We start from the raw sequence: 25,856 nt of genomic DNA on the forward strand, positions 1-25,856 counted from the left end.
TTTAAACACAGTTAGCAATGTGTGCTGTTCAGGTCTTACCTGCGCTCGCGCTATTAACACCTGGGTGATGGCGGCGTAAATGGCTGATCATGTTTGAGCATACGGCACTTGCATTGAACAAAGTTTTGGGGAAGCCAGAATGCGTATCCATCAACAAAACATACATAAGCCAAACTCTGTCTGTCTTTTTTATTTTCTTAACAAACCATATTATAGATGCGTAGGCCTATGCGTCATCAGATTTGAGATTAAACGCGTTGCAAGTGCGTGCTGAACTGTGGGTGGAGAACGGTACAGTTAAACCTTTTTAACCGAGAACCATTACACCCCTAGTGTATATATGGGTGTAACGGTTCTCTAAAATATGACCTGGAGCTGTTCTTGACAGATTTGTGATATTTACCCTTATGGTCTCTATTTCTTTTAATACTTTATCTTAATAAAGTAGCCTAAGCAGACATTATTTGTGAAAGCCAGTACACATTTTATTATTACACTTGAATGGCCTTTAAATGTTTTCCCCTACAATACGTCTGTGTTTGTGGCAAGTATACTTGGCTCTGTGAAGGAGCAGCTCAGACACATGAGCCTGGTATTGTATTCCCCCTCGATCATGAACAATGGCATGTCTCCAGATAGAAAGCTCTAGTCATGAGGTCATATTCCCTACTGCTCTTTATGGCTCCATAGACCCCTTCACATGACCATGTTTATGAGGGTTCAGCACAGGTTTATAATAATGAGGATTTAGGCCAGGTGATGCCCTGGTCTAAAAAGCATCTCTCTCAGCCCAGACTGACGCCTCATACTCTTGCTCTTATCGTTTTGAAAAAGCAAGTCAGTAGTGCAAAGCCAAATGCTCATAAATAAACAAAAACTGTCTATTGCAAAACATAATGAGCTGCCTTGTTGTCTCCATTCGTCATACATATAGTCTACTCATATATCGCCATGGCCAATATTATAAGCTGATATTATATTTTTCTGTTTGGCCATTAAGTGTCGTGAGCGGGACTTTTATTTTGACAGCGCTGAGAACTGCGCCTGTGCAGACACGCCACCTTTATTTTACTGTCTTTGTTTAAATGTTCTGTCTAATATTTGAATTTTTTCATATACTGTCAGCAATCTTGGCATTGAGTAAATACACATTTTAAACTTAAGTCTTTGAATATCTGATAAACATTTAATGCTATAAACCTCATTAACTTAGAGAAATCCAGCTGTTAGCATCTTGTGTGCATAGCCTGCATAAAAACTTGTAGGCTACTCTCTGTTAGCCTGGGTTTCCCCATGCTGCCTAGGCAGCCTGGATACCATGGACCAGATTTAAAAAGGGAACCAATCACAGAACGGGGAGGGAGCAGCAAGACGATGACGACGTCAATGCGACACACCGAAGCAGTTTGTTTATATCTATGGATCCAACATGGCATCAGACGCGAAGTTACCTTTCGATGCAGCCTAAAGCCTGGAACACACCTAGCCGACGCCGACGAACTAGCGCTGATGAAAGCCGACTGTGTTGTCGCCTCGCGTCGGGGTAAAAAGCTGCACTTGAACACACTGAGAGAACTGCAGCCAACTGTCAGCTAGAATGCGCGTTCTGCGCCTGCGTGTAAATGTGACAACTGTCTTTTGCTGCAGATATATTCGTCTATAGGCCTATTCGTCATTCAAAAAGGGAAACCGACGCCGCAGATACACAAACGTAAACAAAGCAGTGCGCGCTTACCGTTTTGAATATCAATCCTGCTAAACACTTTCTTTATTCCACTCCTCTCGTGTTAATATTGAAATATTCACCAAAGAACACTCAGGTAAGATGACGTAACATTAGAACAGCGTGCCTGTCCCGTTTTGACTTTGCTCGCTGTTTTGCTATTATTCTCGTGCACTGACTCGTTCACTAAGCTGAACAGCCAATCAGAGTTCCCTCTTTCACCGACGGCCCGACGCCGATTCAACATGTCGAATCGGCCGAAAAAAAGCCGACGAGGACCAACTTCAGCCGACGGTGCGGAACACACTGAGAAGATTTAGTCGGCCGACGCACGGAAACTGCCCGACGGCCGACCGTCGGCTTGGTGTGTTCCAGGCTTTAGATAGTGTTCTAAGTAGTTTAGAACGCAAGTTTATTTCGTCTTCTTCCTCGTCGAATTTCTGCCGCTCTATAGGGCTGGGCGATAATTCGATCTCGATACGGGATCGCGATAATATTCTGAACGATTTCGATAATATGCTTGGGACGTATTATTCGATATCACATGAAAAACTAAGCGCAACAGTATCTGCCGGCTGCCGTATCTGCCGGCAGGGCACGCCCACTTCTCAGCGAGCACCGTGGCTACAGTAAACAGAAGGAGACTGAGAGAGAGGGAAAAAAGTTGTAAAAAGGTCAAGGATAAAAAAAAATGAGCGAAACTGAAGTTGAGGACAGCGAAAATAATGCCGAATGTGAAGGCGACATCACTACATAACTCGAGACCGAATACATTGTTGAAAAAAAAGGTAACACGACGTCAATTGTGTGGACGCGTGGTTTGGATATGGCAGACAACTGACAAGCTGAGCCATATAGCATTAATTATCACAGGCGATCCCGATCCGTGATAATTAATGCGATATGGCTCAGCTTGTCAGTTAACTACGTCTCTGTGTTGTAAATGCTGCTCCATCTGAAAGCAGGTGATGGCGATTTACTACTAATCAAGGAACCGGCTTTACTGACGAGATGTGCCTAACAATGTCATGCGATATATCGCCCAGCCCTTGGTTTACTATGTTTACATATTTGTGCAATTTTGGCTCAGATTTCATTCTACTTATAAAACAATTCTAGAGATCTACCTTAATCTTACAGGTAGTATTTGTGCCAGGGCCATGTTTACTCTTTTTGTAGGCTACTTGAGATGTTCACTGTCCAGCCAAAGCAATTTGATGTGATAGTTGTCACAGCTGTTAGTTTATATACAATGTTTCAATAAGTAAAAGTTTGTATTATTGTATAAAGGGAGATGACTCATGTTTGCAATTACAAATGATGTGCACAACCTTTTATTTTTGTATTTTTCAATACCTCCAAATACGCTGCTCTCTTGACCAATAGAAAGATTCATAAATGTGGGAGTGTAATGTGAATCGTTTGGCTGCATGAAGACCTTAACAAAAATATTTTGTGCTCATTATTGAAAGGCATATTGTTTAATTTTTTATGTTATTAAACTTTATTCTAAAGTTTCAGTGAATATCTTGTTTCTTCAAGCTTCAGGATGTCCCTTACACTGGCAGCATCTGCAAAAACTACATATCGTGATAAGAATCGAGATCGATCAATATGGAAAAACATATCGTGATAAAAAAAAATTCCATATCGCCCAGCCCTACCGCTCTACATACGTCATCTGGTATAATTGAAACGATTGGTTATGAGCTACGTGCAGGCGCATTTGATAGACATTCGTAGCGCCCAATAAACGGCTCTGGGCATTCGTAAACCACGCCTCAAATACGAGAAAATGAACGTATGGTTCCCAGACCACGTCTCAATGAGAAAGAGGTCTGACGTTAGCCAGGCTACTCTCTGTGGCAGTTCGTCCGTAAAGGAAATATTAACTAAAATAAATATATATTTTATTGCGAAATTGCTAGTGATATTAACTATATTTAAATTAAAATAGTGTGATATCATATAGGCTACGCCGTTATCGGCTTTATATCGGCCGTTGTCCACCCAGCTCTCTAAGACATCGGCAACTGAAAAATCCCAGTCGACAACTAGAGTTAGCAGTTCGCATGTTGCTAATGCTAAGCTAGTGATGCTATTCTCTAATAAGCCTGAAAATGCACAGCATACACAAATTGTATAATAGAGACTGTAATAATTTGTTTATATAGCATTTAATTAAGTTTTTTTTTGGACTATTTTGTTCCTTACTGGCCTATTTAGAACATTATTAATCTTATAATGAGCTTTTTCTTTCCCCTCCCTTTTTCTGAACTGATCTGTATTGCATGTGTTGGGTAACCGTCTTAATCTCTATTTTCTCGCTTGACTAAAATGTGGCTAGTCACGTTTTCAGTGTCTTTACAAGTGCCAAGAACTAACAATAACACACCAGTGGTGCTTACTAATCCAGACTAATCTAATTCTCACTGGAATTTCTGACAGTTTGACTTTTGTTCTGCTCTCCTACTCTTGCACAAGGATGGAAGAGCTTTGTTTTCCCCCGGGAGAGCATTAACCTGGGCTGAACCTACGGGTGGATATACCCCCTGCCATTCTGCTTGTATCCAGATTAGACAGGCTGCTCTTTCCAGATGCACCTCTTAGATTGGTGAAATGACGCCTCACCTCAGTTTACCAGGTTTAGAGAGGCTTCCTGCTCTCCATTTCTGTGAGCTGAGGTAATGTGTACTTTTGTCTGCCTCATGGACACTGATGGCAGAATCTGTTACAGATGAGTTTCAAACAGTGTTTGAGATGGAACTAGTGACGTGAATCTCAGTGAACAGTACAGTATTCACCTTTAACCTTCACTAATGGGAAGCAATTGCCTAACATCTTCATCCTTTGCCATTATGTTAACAAAATATCATTACAAAGAATTGAGCTTGTACTGTATTTAGGTGTAGTTCACATTGCTCAGCCTCAAAATTTGGTAAATTTGGTTTCTATGTGGGGGTTTTATCGTTCTAATTTTCCCAGTATACATTTATACAGCACAGTATTTGGGTAAGGCTCGTTTTAAGTGTGGGCATTGTCCAAAAGACATAATTTTCTAGACTTTTCTAGTGACGAAAAATGTGTGGTCTCAGATCTTGTTTGGTAAGCTTTGCCCTGTCACACTAAGCACAATTGTGTGACTATTTTCGTCCTAATCCCCAATGTCTAATTATAAACCAATTAGCTTAAGCCTGTCTTCACTGGCCTGTTTGTATTTGATCAGTAGAAGGCTTTGAACTAGGTTAGGAACAGGTGAACAGGAAAGCCCTCCTGTTGGCCTGATCACAGACTTCTGCTGTGTACGCAACCCAGATTTTCTTTACAATAGCGGCTCATAATTATCCATACAGTGACAAGGTCCACCGCAAATATTTCAGAAACACTTCTATGATACTGTAAAGCCTTCAGTAGCAGCTGATAAATCCCTGATATAAGTGTTTATGGCATGTGGTTAAGTAGTAAAATCTCAATGATTGTTAAAAGCAGTAGCTTCGTTTGTTTGTTTAATTCATGCGCTCCGTAATATCATCTTGCGCTATCATATTACACATCTGTGATTATCTTGTGATTGTCTTTTCTGCACATGACGACCATCTCTGCTTCTTGATACATGGGTGTTCGAGTAGAACATATTGTTCATTAGCATAATTACCAGTGATGTCTAATGGTTAGCTTTTATAATCTGCATCACCAGTGTCTGTTTAGGATTATGCTAATGAGAGCGGCATGTGATTGTAGTAAGAGCGAATGAGGGCAGCCATTCATCAGGATGGACCCCTCTTCACGTGGGCCCCTTCAGCTTTGTGTCACCAGTGTGGTCTCAGTACAGTGGACCCCTGTGGAAATCAACCAGCGCTTGTCACAAATAATCAGCATCACTGTAATTATTCTGTCATGTAGAGGAGTTACTTACTCCATTGGACTCGTTCAGTCGGTAAAATTAATATTTAAATGTTATTTAAGTGAATAACTCGGTCACATAACCAAGACACATAATTGATGAAGTCAAGGCATATTTCATATGGTTGGGCTACAAAAAGAGAATTTTAGCTGCACGTTGAAGCTGTTTTTTTCCAACACAATGAAAATATAGTGCATCTGAGGTCAAGATCCAAAATGCATTGTGAAAATGACAAAAAGCACAGTAAAACTAGTACTTGTGCTTAAAATACCATGTCTTCTGAAGCCATTTAAAAGCTTTGTGTGAGAAACCGATTAAAATATATTTAGTTTTGTTCACTAAAAGGTGCAATTGAGATTTGAGTGCTATGGTGAAAGATTTATATTGCTTATATACAGTGAGGAAAATAAGTATTTGAACACCCTGCTATTTTGCAAGTTCTCCCACTTGGAAATCATGGAGGGGTCTGAAATTGTCATCGTAGGTGCATGTCCACTGTGAGAGACATAATCTAAAAAAAAAAAATCCAGAAATCACAATATATGATTTTTTAACTATTTATTTGTATGATACAGCTGCAAATAAGTATTTGAACACCTGTCTATCAGCTAGAATTCTGACCCTCAAAGACCTGTTAGTCTGCCTTTAAAATGCCCACCTCCACTCCATTTATTATCCTAAATTAGATGCACCTGTTTGAGATCGTTAGCTGCATAAAGACACCTGTCCACCCCATACAATCAGTAAGAATCCAACTACTAACATGGCCAAGACCAAAGAGCTGTCCAAAGACACTAGAGACAAAATTGTACACCTCCACAAGGCTGGAAAGGGCTACGGGGAAATTGCCAAGCAGCTTGGTGAAAAAAGGTCCACTGTTGGAGCAATCATTAGAAAATGGAAGAAGCTAAACATGACTGTCAATCTCCCTCGGACTGGGGCTCCATGCAAGATCTCACCTCGTGGGGTCTCAATGATCCTAAGAAAGGTGAGAAATCAGCCCAGAACTACACGGGAGGAGCTGGTCAATGACCTGAAAAGAGCTGGGACCACCGTTTCCAAGGTTACTGTTGGTAATACACTAAGACGTCATGGTTTGAAATCATGCATGGCACGGAAGGTTCCCCTGCTTAAACCAGCACATGTCAAGGCCCGTCTTAAGTTTGCCAATGACCATTTGGATGATCCAGAGGAGTCATGGGAGAAAGTCATGTGGTCAGATGAGACCAAAATAGAACTTTTTGGTCATAATTCCACTTAACGTGCGCGACTGCACTGTATTAAGGAGAGGATGACCGGGGCCATGTATTGCGAGATTTTGGGGAACAACCTCCTTCCCTCAGTTAGAGCATTAAAGATGGGTCGAGGCTGGGTCTTCCAACATGACAATGACCCGAAGCACACAGCCAGGATAACCAAGGAGTGGCTCTGTAAGAAGCATATCAAGGTTCTGGCGTGGCCTAGCCAGTCTCCAGACCTAAACCCAATAGAGAATCTTTGGAGGGAGCTCAAACTCCGTGTTTCTCAGCGACAGCCCAGAAACCTGACTGATCTAGAGAAGATCTGTGTGGAGGAGTGGGCCAAAATCCCTCCTGCAGTGTGTGCAAACCTGGTGAAAAACTACAGGAAACGTTTGATCTCTGTAATTGCAAACAAAGGCTACTGTACCAAATATTAACATTGATTTTCTCAGGTGTTCAAATACTTATTTGCAGCTGTATCATACAAATAAATAGTTTAAAAAAATCATACATTGTGATTTCTGGATTTTTTTTTTAGATTATGTCTCTCACAGTGGACATGCACCTACGATGACAATTTCAGACCCCTCCATGATTTTCTAAGTGGGAGGAACTTGCAAAATAGCAGGGTGTTCAAATACTTATTTTCCTCACTGTATATATATATATATATATATATATATATATATATATATATATATATATATATTATATATAATATACAGTATATGTTGCACATTCTGTGATGTGTCTATCGTGGATGCGCACATCGCAATATCAATGCTAAAACGATATATCTTGCAGCCCTTGTTGGAAATAGATAGTGTTAATGTCCTTCAAAATTTCTCCTTTAGTGTTACACTTAAGAGAATGGTGATACACAATTGATAGAACATGAGAGAGTAAATTGTGTGCGAACTCCTTTAAAAGTTAATGATTTATTAATTAGCATATTGATCAACAATAAATAGGCCTATTGTTTTTATACCTTGACTGTTCCCATATCCCAGACATGTCTTTAAAAAAGCTCCAGTGAAACTCTGACATCAGTTTCCCTTTTTTAATTCAATTGTGGTGTCAACATCCTGAGGATGCAGCCCGAAATAGCATGATGATTTCTTCAGACGCCTTCATTGCGAGCTTTCAGGGTGGTATCTAACATTACTATGTAAACAGGAAAGTGAGCGCTGCGTTGACCAATTAGGTGAACAATTGGAAATGGGAGAAACGACTTTCTCAACAACAACAAACAAAATATAGTCACAGCCAATCATAGTTATAATGCCTTTGTTTTGCTCAGTTCTTCGAAACAGTTTCATGTAGTAAATGGTCTTGGACAAGGGCAAGATTACAAATTGCATTTCCTAATGTAGTTCATGAGTTGATACTAAAAACTAAAATAAAAGAAGCAGTCAATGTGCATTAGAAATTGTACTGCTTAAAAAGTAAATCAATAGGACAATTCAGATTCATTTTAATGAATCGATTCATCTATAAATTGTTCTGTCCCTACTTTTTATTCTTATGTTGTGGAAAGATATTTAAACACTGTTGTAAATAATTTTGTATTCAAACATTGCATCATGTGTTCTCTGTTACATTCCAGTGTACAGAATCCAATTTTAGCTTTAGATTCAACCAAATTATGCCATTTTAAAAAGTCTTTTGTGAGTTGGTTTAATTTAAAAACAATTCATCTGTTCATTTGAGTCTGTTCATAGAAATACTTGTTATTTTACATTACTCCTTTATTTAGTGATGTGTTTAGTTGAACTGTCATTTATCACGATGCATTCAAATATGTTGCTTAGGTTTTTTTCCAGTAGAGTTGGGTGTTTAACACCCAATTTTACCTGAATTAGCAAAAAGATTAATTTTAGAAAACAATTTGTTTGTGAATCGTACATCATATACATAAGAGGTGAATACATGCAAATGTGTGTGTGGTAATATTCCTTTCTCTTTCCTGATCAATGTCCCATTGTTATAACATCTGGTAGTGCCACCACAGGCACTATAAGATATATTTGTATATTTTATATTTATTTTATATTTGATAAAAATAATATTATTATAAAAAATAATATAAAATATATAGACAGGACGAGGCTATTTGACCCAAGCTGTATGAATGAACTGTGATCTATTTGAATGCAGCCATTCCTGTAAATGTCTGCTTTTTTAGGATACATTATACCAGGGCCAGGGTTTTCTTTCGCAAGTATTTCTCATCCAATTTATATTCTGTGCCTCACATTGTCTTCAAAGGAGGAGCACTATGGACCCCACAGGCCTAAAATATGCAGCCAAATACTCTGAATGCTCAGAAAAGAAGCTCTTTGTCTTGGAGTTCCCTAGCAACCAAGTGAACTAGAATGGCTGGAATAGAATCGCCCTACAGAGGGAGAGACTTCAATTGATCCGCTATTGTCACTCGCCTAAACACCGGCCAGTAGCGGTAGAGGTGTTTTTTTCCCCCTTCTTTTCTTTGAGAGGTTGAGGGAGCAGGGTAGGGGGAAAAGGAGCTCAGCTGAAAAGATTGGCTCAGACATGGGCTGCAGACGCAACACTGTACGTAGCCCTTGGCTTTTAACTAAGACTCGCTCCCCCTCCGCTGACCGGGATATGCTACATCATCACAACTCAGCCAAGTAACGTTGTTCCGGCTGTGTCAGCATCGGTGATTGTTCATTTAATTGTCGGGGGAGAGAAAGAACAGTGTGCCCTTCCGTATCTCAAGCCTGTTTTATCCAATTAGCCCATCTGCTATTTGTTGATGAAGTTATGTGTCAGAAGAGCACAGCGATGATGGTGTCTGAAACGAAGGACCTTACAGTACCTTCCTGTTGTGGTTTATTTTGTGCCAAATCTTATTCTTTAGGGTCATGTTGATTGTTGTAGGATTGTAGAATTGTAGGATTGTTTGAAAATATTATGTCATTTACTCGCACTCATTTTGCCCCTAGTGTTGTTATTGTTAACAACATAAAAAAAAAGAAAAAAAGTTTTAATTAATTGAAATAAAGCTGAAATAAAAAATACAAATATAAAAATATAAAAATAAAATATTTATTTATATACAAGTAGTAGATTAAAATGTAAAAAGCAAGTGTTGTAAATAATGTTCCAGTTAAAGTAAACTTACTATAAACTATATATATATATATATATATATATATATATATATATATAAACTAATAAAAAATAACAAAAGCACATAACAAAATGACTAAAACCTAAATTAAAATGAAAACTGAAAATATACAAATAAAAGCTCAAATATTTATAAATATTTATTAATAATGATGAGATAACACTGGTTGTTCCATTACCTTATTATCATCTTTTTTCATTAGGCAGAATGTGAGAGCTTTTGTTGTCTATATCCACCTTATTCCTGACGACCTTACTGCGTTTTGAATTATGGGTGGCACTTCTGGTTTGGGGAACATCCATTCAAAAAGTCTGAAACGAATCATTTCAAATCATAAGGTTGCCCAACAAATAAAGCTTGTCCGTCAGTTTGACTCAATGAGCTACTATCAGTTTTCCTTCATGTTTTATTTAAGAATAACATGGGAATAACGTAACACTTGGTATTTTAACGTGACGTTATAACACAGAATATCTATGGCAAGAGCTCTTTTCAGATTATTTTCTTTTTTCCCTTTGCATTTCTCTGTAATAGCATGAAAAAGGTCAACATATACTTCACATTTGTGGTCTGTTCTCCCGATTTAATTTACGATATATGGCATTAATAATTTACTGGAATGCACAAAGAATCTCTCTTTTTTTTCTCCCCAAATCCTCACGTCTCTTTCCAGCTTTGTTTTCACAGGTAAATCTTTTTTTTTTTTTTTTTGTCAAAATGACTGAAATCACTTTGAAATAGTATCACGCAATGCTGAAGTAAATATATATAGATATTTTTTCTTAAGGCAACGTATGTTACATAATACAGATTACCACAATGATATTTAACCGTCCGATTTTGCTGTGGAAAGTTTCACGCTTTTGGGGTTCTTCATGGTCTGTTGAAAGTACCTTGTTGATGCTTTAACACTTTTAAATGTCCTTTTAATGTTCAATGGTTGAAGGGTGAGTAGAATAATGTAGCGTTATTGTATACAGTTTAAACAAATATATTATTGCATCCATAGAGCTAGTCTTTCACTGATTGTTTACAGCTTAGCGGAAGTTACACCTATAATTCGCGCAAAGCGTCATGGGGCGTTGGAATAATGTGGATACAATGAAAGTGGATGGTGATTTATACGAGCAAAGCTCCAAAAATTATAGAAAAAAAACATAATTCAATTCAAATTTATTTGTATAGCGCTTTTCACAATACATATTGTTTCAAAGCAGCTTTACAGAAAGTGCATTTCAGAAATGTACATAGAAAAATACAGTTAGTTAATCATGTATTCATTTAGGGCATAACATATCGCCAGCGTCGAGTCGTCTCTTCACGGGTAATAACGGTCATTAAATTAGTCCATATGACTCACACAAAGCTATTGAAGTCATACAATATAGCTTTATGTGAAGAAGCATTATCAGTGAATACCAGCTTAAAATGAGCTCTTTTCCTCAAACAAAGCTATGAGATGGCTTGGAAAATGAGGCATATAGATTGCTTTTATGGTACTTTTATATTGTTTTATTGTCTCCTTTGGAGCTTTGATATTAATGCACTCTAGAAAGAAAATAATACCCTGGTCAGAACAACATAAGGGTGCTTTGGGTTCAAAAATGTACCGTTATGTAATACAACGGGGATCGGAACAGAAATTTTTGAGTTTGACGCTGACAGAGCATGTGCAATTCTGCCTGGATCTTTGGCACTGATCCCAGTCAAGGAGTGCTTGTGATGTGGTTGAGTGTTGGTCTTTAGAGGACATCATTGTTTAAACTGTTATGTTGACCATCTATCAGTGTGGTTTCAGGGTGATTTGTGGTTTCGGGCCATTGGGAAAGATCTCACTTTGTATTGCAGTGCCTTATCATTGATGAAAGAGCACAGATAAAGTCTGTCTTGCGTTATCTGGTCACAAGTTTTCCAGCATCAATTCAATCTTTGTATTGCAGCAGAAAAAGAAGTGTCTGCTTTAGTGAACAGAGATGTGACCTCATGATTTTATTGCCTATCAAACAATTAACACACAACACAGAACAAGGCTAAAGTTCTCTGAACATATCGGACTGTGACATCGATTTCTATGCAATTTTAAGTTTTCTTTTTATTCTTATACCAGGTTTGTGTGCTGACACGGTTTCTTCTCTCACTGCATGACATTTATTAAAATCTCCTCATTTAATTATTCTCTTCATCTTTCGCATTTCATCTGATCCAGCAAAGCTCCTGGAAACAGTGAAATAATAATGAAGGCAGCTAGTCACTGATGTAGTTCAAAAGAATGCTGGAAGCAGGAAGCCTTGTTTTTGGAAGGAACTGTTTTAACGGCTCATCTCGTCCTCCTCGGCTGCCGCCTCCTTGTTCTGCATTATTTAACACGCATGTTCTGCTGTGTGATGATGGTGATGCTCACAGATGTCGGGCCCGTTAATGAGACACTTTCTCTGCTGTTCTGTCAAAGTTTTATATGGTTTTGGTAGTTTATTGGCAGAGGAACACTTTCATTGTTTTTTAACAATTCAACAACTAATGCTTTACTTTTGAATAACCATGTGGTAGTGCATATTTTGGATGAATCAATTAATTAAATGCTTTTTTTAATGGAAGTTACTTTTAATTACATAATTTTCTCTCTCATTCGAAACTCTGGCCTCACAAACCAAAATATATGATTAGTAATAAGGCATGAATGGTAAGTTTTGCAGTCAGGGACTAAAATGATTGCATTTGTGGAGGAAAAAAAGAGACATTGCAACAACAAACTAAAATCAAGTTGTCAATGGTGAGAGTCCGCTAAATATCCCAGACGTTGTTGGTATGGTTTACTCAAAGTAAAACTTTAAAAAAAAGTATGTTTGTTTGTTGAAATAAAGCTGAAAATTAAATGAAAACTTAACTTAACTTAAGATAAATGAAAATTAAAAATGTGTACATGGCAACTTGGCAAGTTTAAGTTGAAGTAAAACTAAGTATAAAACTACTAACTGAAATAAAACAAACTAAATTGAAAATAAAAGGAAATTATTTCGATTTTGTCATGATAAAGCTCCATATGACTAATATGAGTAGTAAAATAACTTTTTAGTAAATTCTTTTTTTTGTTGACATTTCAGTTGCATTGCGCTCACTGTATGCAGTGCATGTCCAATTTGAACAAATGACTCTTATGAACTGGTTCTTTTTAATGAGTCAGATAAAAAGCTCCACAAAACAGTCAATAACTTGCTTGCTCATGTTTTGAAGCAGACTGCTGTGACTTGTACACCAATTTGACGCCATATTAATGCGTTAGGTACATTAAACAAGTTCTTCTTTATCTTGACTTGTTTGGGGCACATCCTGCTCTGTATTTTTCCTTTAACCCATTTTTCTTGCATGTGAAATATAAAACAGCCACATGTGCAGTTCTGTCCACAAGCTGATCCGCCTGTCGTTTGTGTGTCGCAGGTTGATTAAGTTCACTGAGGTTTAAAATTTTGGACACTGATTCCATCATTTCTTCCCTTTACAGCTTCATCCTAATGAATAATGCTGAAGAATCAATATAAGACTGAGTGTTTCATCACAGCTGTACAGTAGTGAGGCATCTCAGAATAGTGTTTTTTTAGCAGACGTAGCGTCTAGAGATTGCAGCTGCTTCAACTCTATCTCAGATCGACTCTTGACTCGACAACAGAAAAGTGGACCGTCGCCGTTAATTATTCACACTTACTTGCAGCATGAATAATGCAGCCTCTGGCAGGACCAAGGGCTCCAGTCGCTAGCTCTGCACTAACAGCGCGTGAACAAACAGCTCGAAAGGTGTTGACTCGACAGCAGGAGGTGTTGGAGTAGAACCGAGACCCAGAATCGTCTGCCTTGTCATCACTTCCTGTTTTTGTCTTTCTAATTGGTCCTTCGCGAATAAATGGTCTTTTTTCGATTTAGTTTTTCTATTTGCTTTCAATAAATAGTGCAGGCTTCCAAAAGAATCATGTCCTACCGGTTACGGCTATTTACATCTAATGTAAGGGGATGGATGCAAGCCAGATCAGTTACAGCATGTGATGTGTCAGTGTGCCAGCTGCTCGGCTGTCAGAAAAAAGGCCTGTTAGACTGCTGCAAAAGCACCTGCAGTTTCATCACACATGCTACTCAGAAAATATGGTCTGTTGGCTGGTCTCCTGCTGATTTACTTTCACATTGACTGACAAGACTGGTGGGTTTATTCCCGGTGAATTACACATTGTGACACAGATGAGAATAGTTGTGAGTTAAAGGGTATTTCTACATGAAATGGGAGAGTGTGCAGTGGATCTTTGGAATTTGTTTTTCTTATTTTCGACTCCTACTCGATGTGCTGTGAAGGCAATTTTCATAAAATGCATTTTGTTTATACTTTTACATAGAAACGGCTAATTTTGGTCTGAAAATGTAAATTATAAATCAGTGGTTCTCAACCAGATGAGTCTTAAAATGATGATTCGCAACATTAAACTTTTTTAGTTTATTACATACCAGAGGTACATATTGTAATGAGTTATGTTGTTATGGGAAGGAGGAGGCTAGAATTATTGATCAAATAAATAAACACAAAACGAAAGTAAAGGTGGCAGCCCCTCACGGATTTACTGACATTTGTTAGGAAATCCGTTTCAAACATTACAATGCTAATGCTAACTTTTGTTAACTCCACAATAAGTAAATACACCAGCTAATTACTCCTCAACTGCTCAAAAAAATGGTCATTGAATTTTTAAGTTATTCATTCAAATGAATTAAACATTTTTAAATAGACTTCAGCAATTAACATTTTGTCAGAACCTCTAGTAAATTACATGTTATTTTGTTTAGTTGTCTGTTCAGAATCGTGGTTCTCAATTTATCCAATCGTGTATTGTCGTAGTGTTCTACAACTAATATAGATGGACTGGACAATTTACACACGTCTCCTAAGAGGTGAACCTCTGGCGGTTTGGTTGTTTTGAGCGGATTTTATCCACACCAGTGAACACGAATCATTAGACCTCTCCAAACTAAGCATTACAGTTTTGCCACTTTAAAGCTGAAGTCATTCATCATAACAATCTGTCTTTAAGGCAGCAGGGGAGTCTGGAGTGCGTCCATCTTTTTTGTGCGCTTGATGCGACTCTCTGTGCTTTTGTTCTTATAGGATTAGAGCTGCCAGTTAAAGACATGATGCTAAGCCATTCACATGCTCTAAGCCTTCCTCTTTCTGAGCTGCGTTTGACTACATGCATTTATGTTGGGCTATTACAATAACAATTTAAGCTGTTTAGCATCGGATGCACACTGGGGACCGTATCGAGGAAATATTAAATGTCATCGGATCAATGAACCGTTGCTTGCCTCAAGCATTCTTGAATAAAAAAAAAAGCAGTACAATAGGTTTGTTGACACCGATATGAAGTGCTTCATATACAGTCTTTATGTTATATTTTGAAAGTTTAGCTGACAGTGGGCCGTAACCGTTTCCAATACTGTTGGGACTGAGCCGGCTGTCGATGACTGTATATTCAGTTGCTAATGCTAGTGACCTTGTTTTTGTTTGCAAAGACTCCACCTGGTGCTATGTGCTGTTCTACGGATAAAAATACCCTTAAGGGCCACACTGTCAATAGGGTCTCAAGGACAGTGCGGACCGAGCACAGTTGGCACCGGGAACACAATGACACGCGCTCTTAAATGCCACAGTGAGTGATCTATAGATTGGCACGTGCCCTTGTGGTAGTTATACTGCTGACCTGGCTTAACAATGCATGCTGGAGACCTCACATTAACATAGCTGTCTGATCATGAAGATGTGCCACATATATACAGTACCTTTGTTCTAATTCTTTGTGGTATATTTTTGCAATGCAGACCAATGATTTCTCTTTTGGATGCAGTACAGGGAATGTTGGCACACTTCTTGAGATAGACAAATAGCAGTAGCACACCCTCTTTAGAGAGCCATGCATGACCTCATGGGTCACTTTGGCTGTCTAGTTGACGAATCACTTGAGGCTAATTAAAATGTGCAGACACCTTTTTTTTGTGGTCTGCCTGAATTTGTTTGCTTCCCTTGCTAATTGTTTGGCATTTTTGTCTTGGTGTGCTTCAATTCACCCGTATAAGCTTTTATTTATTTATTTATTTAAACACATTTTTATACTTTAACGTAATTTTCTAAAATTTCAAGGTTGCAATAAGGAATATATGTGGTTCCTTTGCTTAAATGATATCTATCTATCTATCTATCTATCTATCTATAAATATATGGTTTATAATGTATACAATAATTTAATAGTGAATTACATGCAATTTATAGGCTATAAGTTATTAAGCAACACTGCAGACAGGGTATTAATATAAATAATATTAAATATTTTGCGAGTATAATGTGAATATGTAAACAATAAACACATTCTATAATTTCTTGAATAATATTAATGACAATAATAAATAAATAAATATAATTTAGTAAAATAGATAATATCATTTTTATATTATAAATAATATGTATTATATATTATGCTTGTCTTTGTGTCTTATAAAAAACAGTATTGATAAATAGTAAATCTATAGATAAATAGATATGGTGAATTGAGGGTCTGTCTTATGAAAGCAACATATGTGTTTATAATCCCAGGAATCTCGATCACTCCTCACGGCCACAAGCTCTGTCATGGGATCTGTGTCCAATGGGCACCCCTGCCTCCATTTACTAGATCCATGACAGAAAGAGGTCAGTTTTAGTGCTCAGCAGGGGTCAAGGCTGACCTTCAGGACAAGGCACCATGTGTCCTCCTTAAACTGTATGTGCATTGTTGAAGTGATTGTTAAACACCTCATGTCATGGCACATGAAAAGAGCTGATCTCCTTAAAGGGCCGGTTACAGAGCTGACAACAAAACAGCAACGTGTAGGGTGAACAGATTGGTTTGCTGACAGAAAAGCCCATTTCTGTGTCTCATGTTGCATTATTGGGAAGAATGTTATTTATACAGGAAGTTGTGTATGTATAATTTGCTGCAATAAGCTGGCTTTGCAGGCCTGTTTTCCAACAACATTAATGGGATGGGATGTAATATGACTTGGAAATCTATGAATCAAATGGTTGTTTTTTCTTTTTCAAAATAATACTACTATTCAGAAGTTTTTGAAAGAAAGCAATACTTTTATTCAGCAAGGATGAATTAATTGGCAGTAATGTTACAAAAGATTTCTATTCGTCAAAGAATCCTGAAAACATGAATCACGGTTTCCACGAAATTACTAAGCAGTGCAACTGTTTTCAACATTGATAATGGTAATAATGTGAATTGAGTGTATTAGAATGAGTTCTGAAGGATCACGTGACACTGAAGACTGGAGTAATGATGCTGAAAATTCAGCTTTGCCATCACAGGAATAAATGACATTTTAAAATAAAAACAGTTATTTTAAATTGTAATAATACTTCACTATTACTGTTTTACTGTATTTTTGATCAAATAAATGAAGCCCTGGTGAGCAGAAGAAACTCTTTTTGAAACTTCAACCTCCCTGATAAAGCTGCCATGTCATTTCTTGTGTTTTAAATGTATTTTTAAGCACACGTTTTTATATTTATCGAGGAAACAGCCAAACACACTGGCTGTGTTTCAAAACGTAATGGGCTGCCTACATAGACAGAATTTGAAGACATCGTAGGCGTACTCCTGACACGAAGACTGTTCCAAAATGTAGGTGGCATAGATGCCCTCTTTTCGTCAAAATCTAAGGCAGAGAAGGCAATACCAGAATGTTCTATGGCAAACTCAGGGAAAAAAAAACAAGTTGGCTGACAAATCGAGAGAAATGTGGATTATAAATATAAAACATTCATCACTAAAAAGTGTCGATTAAAAACAAATGTCTAATTAAAAATGCACTAATTGACCAGTATTTGAGTGTGCTGCATTTTTATGCATATTAGAGTATTTGTACACATTTTAAGAAATCTCTTACCTCTTATCTCTAAGGCTGCATTTATTTGATCAAAATACAGTAAAACAGTAATATTGTGAAATATTATTACAATTTAAAATAACTGTTTTCTATTTGAATATATTTTAAAATGTGATTTAGTTTTATTTATCATTACCTCAGTCTTCAGTTTCACAGGATCCTTCAGAAATCATTCTAATATGTTGATTTGGTGCTCAAGAAACATTTCTTAGTATTATCAATGTTGAAAACAGTTGTGCTGCTTAATATTTCTGATACTTCTTTCAGGATTCTTTGATGAATAGAAAGTTCAAGAGAACAGCAATAATTGGAAATAGAAATATTTTGTAACATAAGTGTCATTACTGTTACTTCTGATCAATTTAATGCATTCTTGATGAATAAAAATACAAATTTTTATTAAACAAATTATTGCCGACCCCACTTGTTTGAACGGTAGTTTGTCATTTTAAGGTATAGATCTTTGTGTTAGCTTAAGCCCCTTTCACACAGAGATTCCGGAAAATACACGGATAAAGTGACCCGGGTTCGTTCGATTTTGGTTCATTCACACTGCCAATGATTTTCCGCAATCAGAGAGTGCGTTCACACACAACCCGTAAAAATCCCGTAAAGACACGTGACATTGATGTGACTTGTAATGTCTCAGCAGCATCTTAAGTTTGCTGATGAGCTGCGATTTCTCTCTCGAGAAACCACGCTTGTGCATTTTTTACTCTGATTCGATCATAAACTTGCGCATTACGTACCGTTTCACAGCTGGCGAACGGTCCCGCGCTTCAGCGTCATCACTACGATACGGCATTATTATAGCTTTTGTTCACACAGCGCGCGTTCCGGGACTGAACACGGCAATGTTACTAGGTCCCCAACCCGGCATCGATCCCGGCATCAATCCCGGGTCGTGTTTGCGTTCACACAGAAGGCACTCTGGCAATTTGCCGGCAATTTCCCGGGTTCAAAGCGCTGTGTGAAAGGGGCTTTAGAAACATGCTAATAGCAAACTCCTTTTAAAGGCATACTATGCAGTTTCCGTTTTTGTCACCCCTAGAGTCGCTGTGGAGTGGGACTCTTGTCCGGTTCCTCACGCGGTCAGTTTCTCGTTTTCTTTTCCTTGACTCTTCTGAACACGCTTTCTTCGTTTACTTCGTCGACTCTGCCATGATTCACGTCTGAAATGCGTGTTAGTGTCTTCCATAGAGGCTGCTTCATATGTTGTTGATGTATGTGACGTCGTGCCGTAAAGCAACTCGTGATTCTCGCGAGATTTGTCGGGGTGCCACCTCTCAAACCTGCATTGCTGGTTTTGCCAGCAGTGTCCCCCCCCCCTTGCTTTGCTATCGGGATGATTCGCCCTACTACGAGTTAGTTTACCCTCGAAATGACTTCGAAGCTGTTATATTAAGGTACAAATCTTGCATAGTGTGCCTTTAAAATCAGTTATTATGCTGTTTTAAAAGTGTCTTATGCATTTCATGATTTGATATAGGCTACTTTTTGTTGACAACACCACTGTGTAGTCCAGGGGTGCCCAATCCTGCTCCTGCCGATCGACTGTCCTGCACAGTTCATCTCCAACCCTAATCAAACACACCAATTAAGGTCTTCAGGATCACTTGAACATTAAAGGCAGGTCTGTTTGATTAGGGTTGGAGATGAACTGTGCAGGACAGTCGATCGGCAGGAGCAGGACTGGGCACCCCTGGTATAGTCCATATGGTAAATGGACTGCATTTATATAGCACTTTCAACAGACCCATGGCCACCAAAGTGCTTTACATATTGCCTCACATTCACCCATTCATTCACTCATTCGACGGCGGTGTCAGCCATGCAAGGCGCCATCCAGCTCGTCGGGAGCAGCTGGGGTTAGATGTCTTGCTCATGGACACCTCGACACTTGGTCAGGTGGAACCGGGGATTGAACCACCAAACTTACCGTTTGTGGACAACCTACATGAACCACTGAGCCACTGCCGCCCCATGGTCGGCATTTATGGTCATTATACATGAAGGACATTGCATTAAGAAGACGTTGATTATGTATCCCTGGTCACTCCTCTCTCTTTGGATGTGGTGTCCTGATTTTGATTGAACCATTCAGATATCCGACAAACCACTCTTCTGCTCTGTTTGGGGACTCTTAAGGCTAGTTACCCTGCCAACAGTGCAAATCAGCCTAATGTTGGGATGATTTTCCTCATCAGACTGATGGTTTTTAGATGCCACCTGCTCAGGCAGCTGATTCCAGCACGGTTTATTGCTGTAGTGGGAAATTATTGGCTCTGATCATGTAGATACTTATACTAGTTGCCATGGTCACAGTGATGCCTTGAGTGGAATGTGAAGAGCCTCTTGACCCATTCAAGATGCATCGTAATGGGTTGCATTCAAGATGTTGGGATACAAAGCTGAGAAGAGGCATTTTATATAGCAAAAGCAGCAAAACACTTCAGTTTGTTTCTGCAGTCACTGTCTTGGAAAGCCAGCACACAGGCTATAACAGAATATATGTACAAACATCTGCATCAGATGGCACATGGTAAAATATTACCATATTAAAATAAAACTGCTATTTTTACAGGGAGTTACTTTTTTTTTTTACTTTTTTTGCTGCGTTGAGCTGGTTTTGCTGATCTCCTGATTTTAACTTGCAACATTAAAGATGGATTTCCAAAAAATGGAAATTATTTAATCATTAATGTCATGTTGTTATTTATTCATGGTGTTCCAAACCAGCAAGACTTTCTTCCATGGAACTCAAAAAAAGAAATGTTTAATAATGTAATGATTTTCTGAAGCTATACAGTACTAGAGCTTAAATTTAATTAATTTTTTATTTTATTTTATATTTTTCTTCTGAAGTCATACAGTATAACTTACTATAATTTATTTAATTGCCATTTTGTCTAGTAATACATTAATGCAATAATTACATTCTTATAAATAATAAAAATAAAAATATTCTTTTTTAATTTATGTTTTTATTTTGTCATTGTGTTCTTCATTCACCAGTTTTCAGTCTAATGAAAAAGAGTGGCCAGGATGTTCTTCAAAAATAGTTTTGTCATACAGGTTTTGAATGACATGGAAAAACACATTGAAATTGTTTCTCCAATCTCCACACTAAAAGTAAAAATTACCCAAAACAACCAATCAGAATATATTTGATTGGAGCGTTACATTGCAGCAATTATTTTTATTGGGCTATCCAGACTGACAAAAAGTCCCGTCGCTTGTCATGGTCGGAAAGGGCAAAACTCATATGGAAAGGTATATAGTCTATAGCAGCGGTTCTCAACCTAATTGCCCCATGTTGTCAAAGACAGTATTCTAAGGCCCTCTTATCTAAACTGATAGGTTGGTAATTCTGTTATGATAAAAATAAACTACATTTTAATAATTGTAAGTCTTATAAGGGCCACCTTGGAAGTTTGCTGAGGCCCCCTAGTGGGCGGCCCCTTGATAGAGAACCACTGGTCTAATAGGCTACGTTCATAATGTCTGTTTTTTGAGATTTACTTACAGATGTGAGTCTCGAAAATGTCCTGTTCAAAACCGCAACTTACAAAAGGGTCTCGAATACTCTGTGTGAACATGCAACAGGAGTCAAGCCTGTTTTTTCTTATCAGTAGCAACAGTGACCAAAGGAATATCAAAGATGGCGAACGTCCATAAAACTGAAAAGTCTTATCAGTTTTGACACGACAAGAGTTCAATCGAGCAGCGAGTTCATCCATCAAATCTTCATTAACAGAGCAGCTTTTATATCTGGGTGGAGATCAGAACATTTGAGAATTTACAGGTGTAAGTTCGGTTACAGAATGCGGTTGTCACTCCAGTAAATAACTGAACTGTGTGAACATAAGTACAGACAACTGTATTCTGCTGCTGTGAACAAGGCCATTATCTCTCTTTTGTAGTCTCTTTTGTTGTACATCTCAAATTTGCTGTATCATAGCTGAGCTTCTTTTGTGGAGTGTGCAGAACACTTTTTAAATAGACTGATACAGGTACAATCTCATGGCTTTGTTCACTGAGTTTCACTAAGGCTTTAGTCAAGGCTGCTGTTAAACAACTACTGTTGTTTGCTTAACTCGCCAGTTTCATCTTTACTACTCTACCTGGTCTCAGCGGTGTGTGTCACTCAGCTTGTTACCACGGCAGCCACTGACTCCCACGAGAGTTGCGTAACCAGCGAAGGCTGAGTGCCCTGGGCTTCACATATATTGTTTGACCAATCACAAAACACAATGGTCTCTTTGTCACAAAGCACTCTGGAAGAAAGCAGTCACAATGCAGAAAGAGAGTACAAAGTGAGCGTGCAAACCTAGTGGTGTTTTACTGTGAACCTGGCATCTGTTGGAAAACCATGGAAAAAAAAAAAAGTGGTGGTTATTGTAGTAGTAATTTCTTCAGATTCACCCTTTTGCTTTGTGTGTAAACAGTACCTAAACAGTGCCCACGACGTGTGAATGATTCAGACCAGATCAAGACGGCTTGATTATTCTGGCAATAGTAAAATGTATGCCTTTTTCCCATGCCAATATTTCATGCCAACTAATACAATTCATAATCGTTAAAATATGATAAAACTGAAAAATAATAACCACAGGCACTTACATTTGACTTTTTATTGTTGTTTTTTTATAATGCTACCAACTCCCATTTTGTTGAATGTAAAACTCAAAAAATACCAATGTTATATTAGTATTATTTAAATACTATTATAGTGTTTCTTAATATTTTAAATTTTGATTTTAGCTTGCTTTTTTTTTTACTTAAACTTATTTTAGCAACATTTTTAATTTTCATTTCAACCAGAAAGTTGACGGTAGCCATTGGCTTCCATAGTACTTATGTAAGTCAATGGCAACCATCAACTGTCTGGTTACCAACATTCTTTATAATATCTTCATTTGTGGTCAATAGAAGAAAGAAACTCGTACAGGTTTTGGAACAACATGATGAGTAAATGATATCAACATTTATTTTTTGGGGGTGAACTATCCCTTTAACAATAAAGACAGTAAAATCATTTTAATTCAGAAATCAGTTGCAGCAGTCAGGTGGTACAAGTCCGAGCTCTGTAAGTCGTTTACGTTCATTATTATTGTAATGTTATATGTGGTTTGAGACATGAGGTAATTTAACGGTGTCTCTCGTGACGCTTTGTAGACTCTGCTGTGTGTGTTCATGTGTTTTGAAGGAGGCGTGGCTTTGGAGACGCTCTGAAGGGAGGGTGGGATCTTATGCTTTCAAAGCTAGCTTGCTATTGCTAGCCTCTCCGAAATTGCCTACCATACATTTAACTTACAGTATGGTTCTTTCAGTTTTTGAGTAATCTTAACTAAATGATAATTCAGCTAAATGTATATAACTGACCAAAAATAGCAAAGATCTGCTTTGTCAAAGTTCATTGCTGTTCATTCTCAGTGTGTGTTTAGAGAAAAGTTGTAGTGGACTCATTATGAACTTCTGGCAGAGCGATAAAATAAAGGAGTGAAAACTCCTCATGAGGACACTGGGACTGAAAAATGGGGTTCTGCACATTCTTTCCATGTTGAATTTAGAAGTAATATTTGAGGGGGGAAAAGAAAGCCACAGTGTTCTGGGAGAGCTTCATTCCAGCCAGTTGTGGCGCTAAGAGTTGCAGAAAGAGCTGGACATGAGGCAGTGAAATCTTACACCAGCATGACATCTAGTGGAGGATTTGTGCAGTGCACACCAGCTAGAAGGTCCTTTGTCATTGTCTCAGCCTTATTGTTCTTTTTTTTGCTTGCTAAAGCAATCATCACTATTCCTATTGCTCATATTTAGGTTTATAGATTTGAACAAACCTCTAAGCATTAAATGTAACGTGTAACGTCCCACACTGTTTGTGCTTCTGCTTTGAAGCCTCCAAACATTTGGCTTGTTAAAGTGAGGTGATGTGTGCCCATTTTTCTAAGCAATCGGACTCAGTGCACCCCAGCAGCCACCCAGATGACCTATAGCAGTGTGCTTGAATCCACTCAAACCACCTTAGCAACCATAACACCGTCATCAAAAATGAAGGTAAAAAAGAAAAAAACAGGCACTAAAATAAAAAATAAAATGACTAAATCAATATATTGATTTTAACAAATCTAGCAAGCATGAAGTGCTTTTTTTTTTAACCTTCTTATATTGCATTCTTATTTTAAATAGCCTTATAATACATTAATATGAGATTGTGAATTGTGGAACATTTTTAATTGACTATTTAAAAAAATATATATGTCCTTTGTTTTGTTATTTGTTTGTTTTATTTAATTTTGTTTATTTTTTATATTTTTCTGTTAATATTTCCTTTAACCTTTACAGTACCATGTAATGTACTGCCAGTAACAGCAGGGGGTGACAAATAATAAATGTTCTTTTCATTAGCCTCTTTTGACACTGCAAAAGATGGAGGTTACCATTATATTCTAGTATAGTTTGTCCATGTGACCTTGCCCTCTGTATCCTTTGTATAAGAGTACATTTATGGTCGCCTGCCCTCCCACAAACATAGGACCAACAAGATGGCATTTAAAAGGATAGTTCACCAACAAATGAAAATTCTTCCTTTTATTTTTATTTTTTTATACCCACCCTCAAGTTGTTCTGAACCTATATGAGATTATTTATTCTGTTGAAGACAAAAGAAGACATTTTGAAGGATGTGGGTAATCAAACAGTTGATGGGCCTCATTGACTTCCATAGTATGAAAAAAATAATACTATGAAAGTCAATGGGGACCAGCAACTGTTTTGTTATCCCTTTAATATGCCTTGTCGTTTATCCTTACGGTCAACGCTCCGTTTTCATCTCGTCTGGACCCTCACCCCCTGTATCTCGCCATATTTACAAACAAATGACCAAAAAAAACCTATCTATCCTTTTCTAGTTTTCTCTTATTCTTTATTATTTATCTATCAATCACATAAGTCTTAATAGGAAAACAAGGGGGCGGAGGTTTACTTGTGCCATATCAGAGGGCAAATGTTTGGTGAGCTGTGTGTTTGCATTTGTGTTCTATGTCACACAGGGTCTCTCAGTTCATAATCAAGTGAGTCTGTGTGCGAGCACAGAACCTCTTTTGTCCTCTTCGCTATCCCAGCATGCCTTTGTGAGCACAAAGGCGGCCCAGTTCTGGCATCAGTGCTCTTTTGCATGTGGAAGGGGACAGGACGCGCTGTGTGCTTCATGGACACTGTGACCAGTTTGTCTGAAGAGCCACTTGTAGATAGAGCAAGACTCTCTCTAGTGAAAGGACCTGTTTAGGGACCTGAGACTATTTGTTTAGAAGTGTTTGCACTGTACACCTATAAATGAGATTTAGTTGATATCAAAAACAGAATGAGCTTCAGAATGAGCCATAGAAGCGAATACATGACGAGGAAGTGTTAAAATTATGAGATTATTCTAATTACAAATGAGTGTAAACTACAGTAAATTTGAGATGTTAGTGCATTTGAGATTGAGATTGGCTTAATGTAATTTTATTTTTTACAATCACTGTGACTCACGTTGTGTAGCTGCATTTCTCCATGTGTTTCAAGGCCATTTTCTCTACCATACTTTTCCTATTGAAGTAAACATTCTCTTCCTGTGCTGGGAATTCTGGGACAGTGCGTGCTTTTACAGATGATGAATAGACTTTGATCTTTTCTCTTTCTCTCTCGTTTTACCTGCAGGACCTGGAGATTGTTTATTCCTACTTGCATGGGATGGAGGCGCTGTCCAATCTTCGGGAGCACCAACTGAGGTAAAACTGAAGGAAGGATTTGATAAATGGGTGGGAGAAAAATGCACACATGTTTTTTTTCAGGTCAAGCAGGTGGTGGATGGTGGGTGATAAATACAGATGT

At 37.9% G+C, this 25,856-nt stretch overlaps 1 protein-coding gene across 1 annotated transcript in view; it reads left to right on the forward strand.

Annotated features, from left to right (window-relative positions):
- Positions 1–25,856, forward strand: part of rapgef2b (Rap guanine nucleotide exchange factor 2b) — a 110,110-nt gene that overhangs the window by 10,684 nt on the left and 73,570 nt on the right. Inside the window, 1 exon segment of the mRNA XM_084429398.1 lies at positions 25,683–25,753. Coding sequence (XP_084285524.1) covers positions 25,683–25,753 — 71 coding nt within the window.

Source organism: Rutilus rutilus (assembly GCF_951802725.1).
Source record: "Rutilus rutilus genome assembly, chromosome: 14".
Lineage (NCBI taxonomy): Eukaryota > Metazoa > Chordata > Actinopteri > Cypriniformes > Leuciscidae > Rutilus > Rutilus rutilus.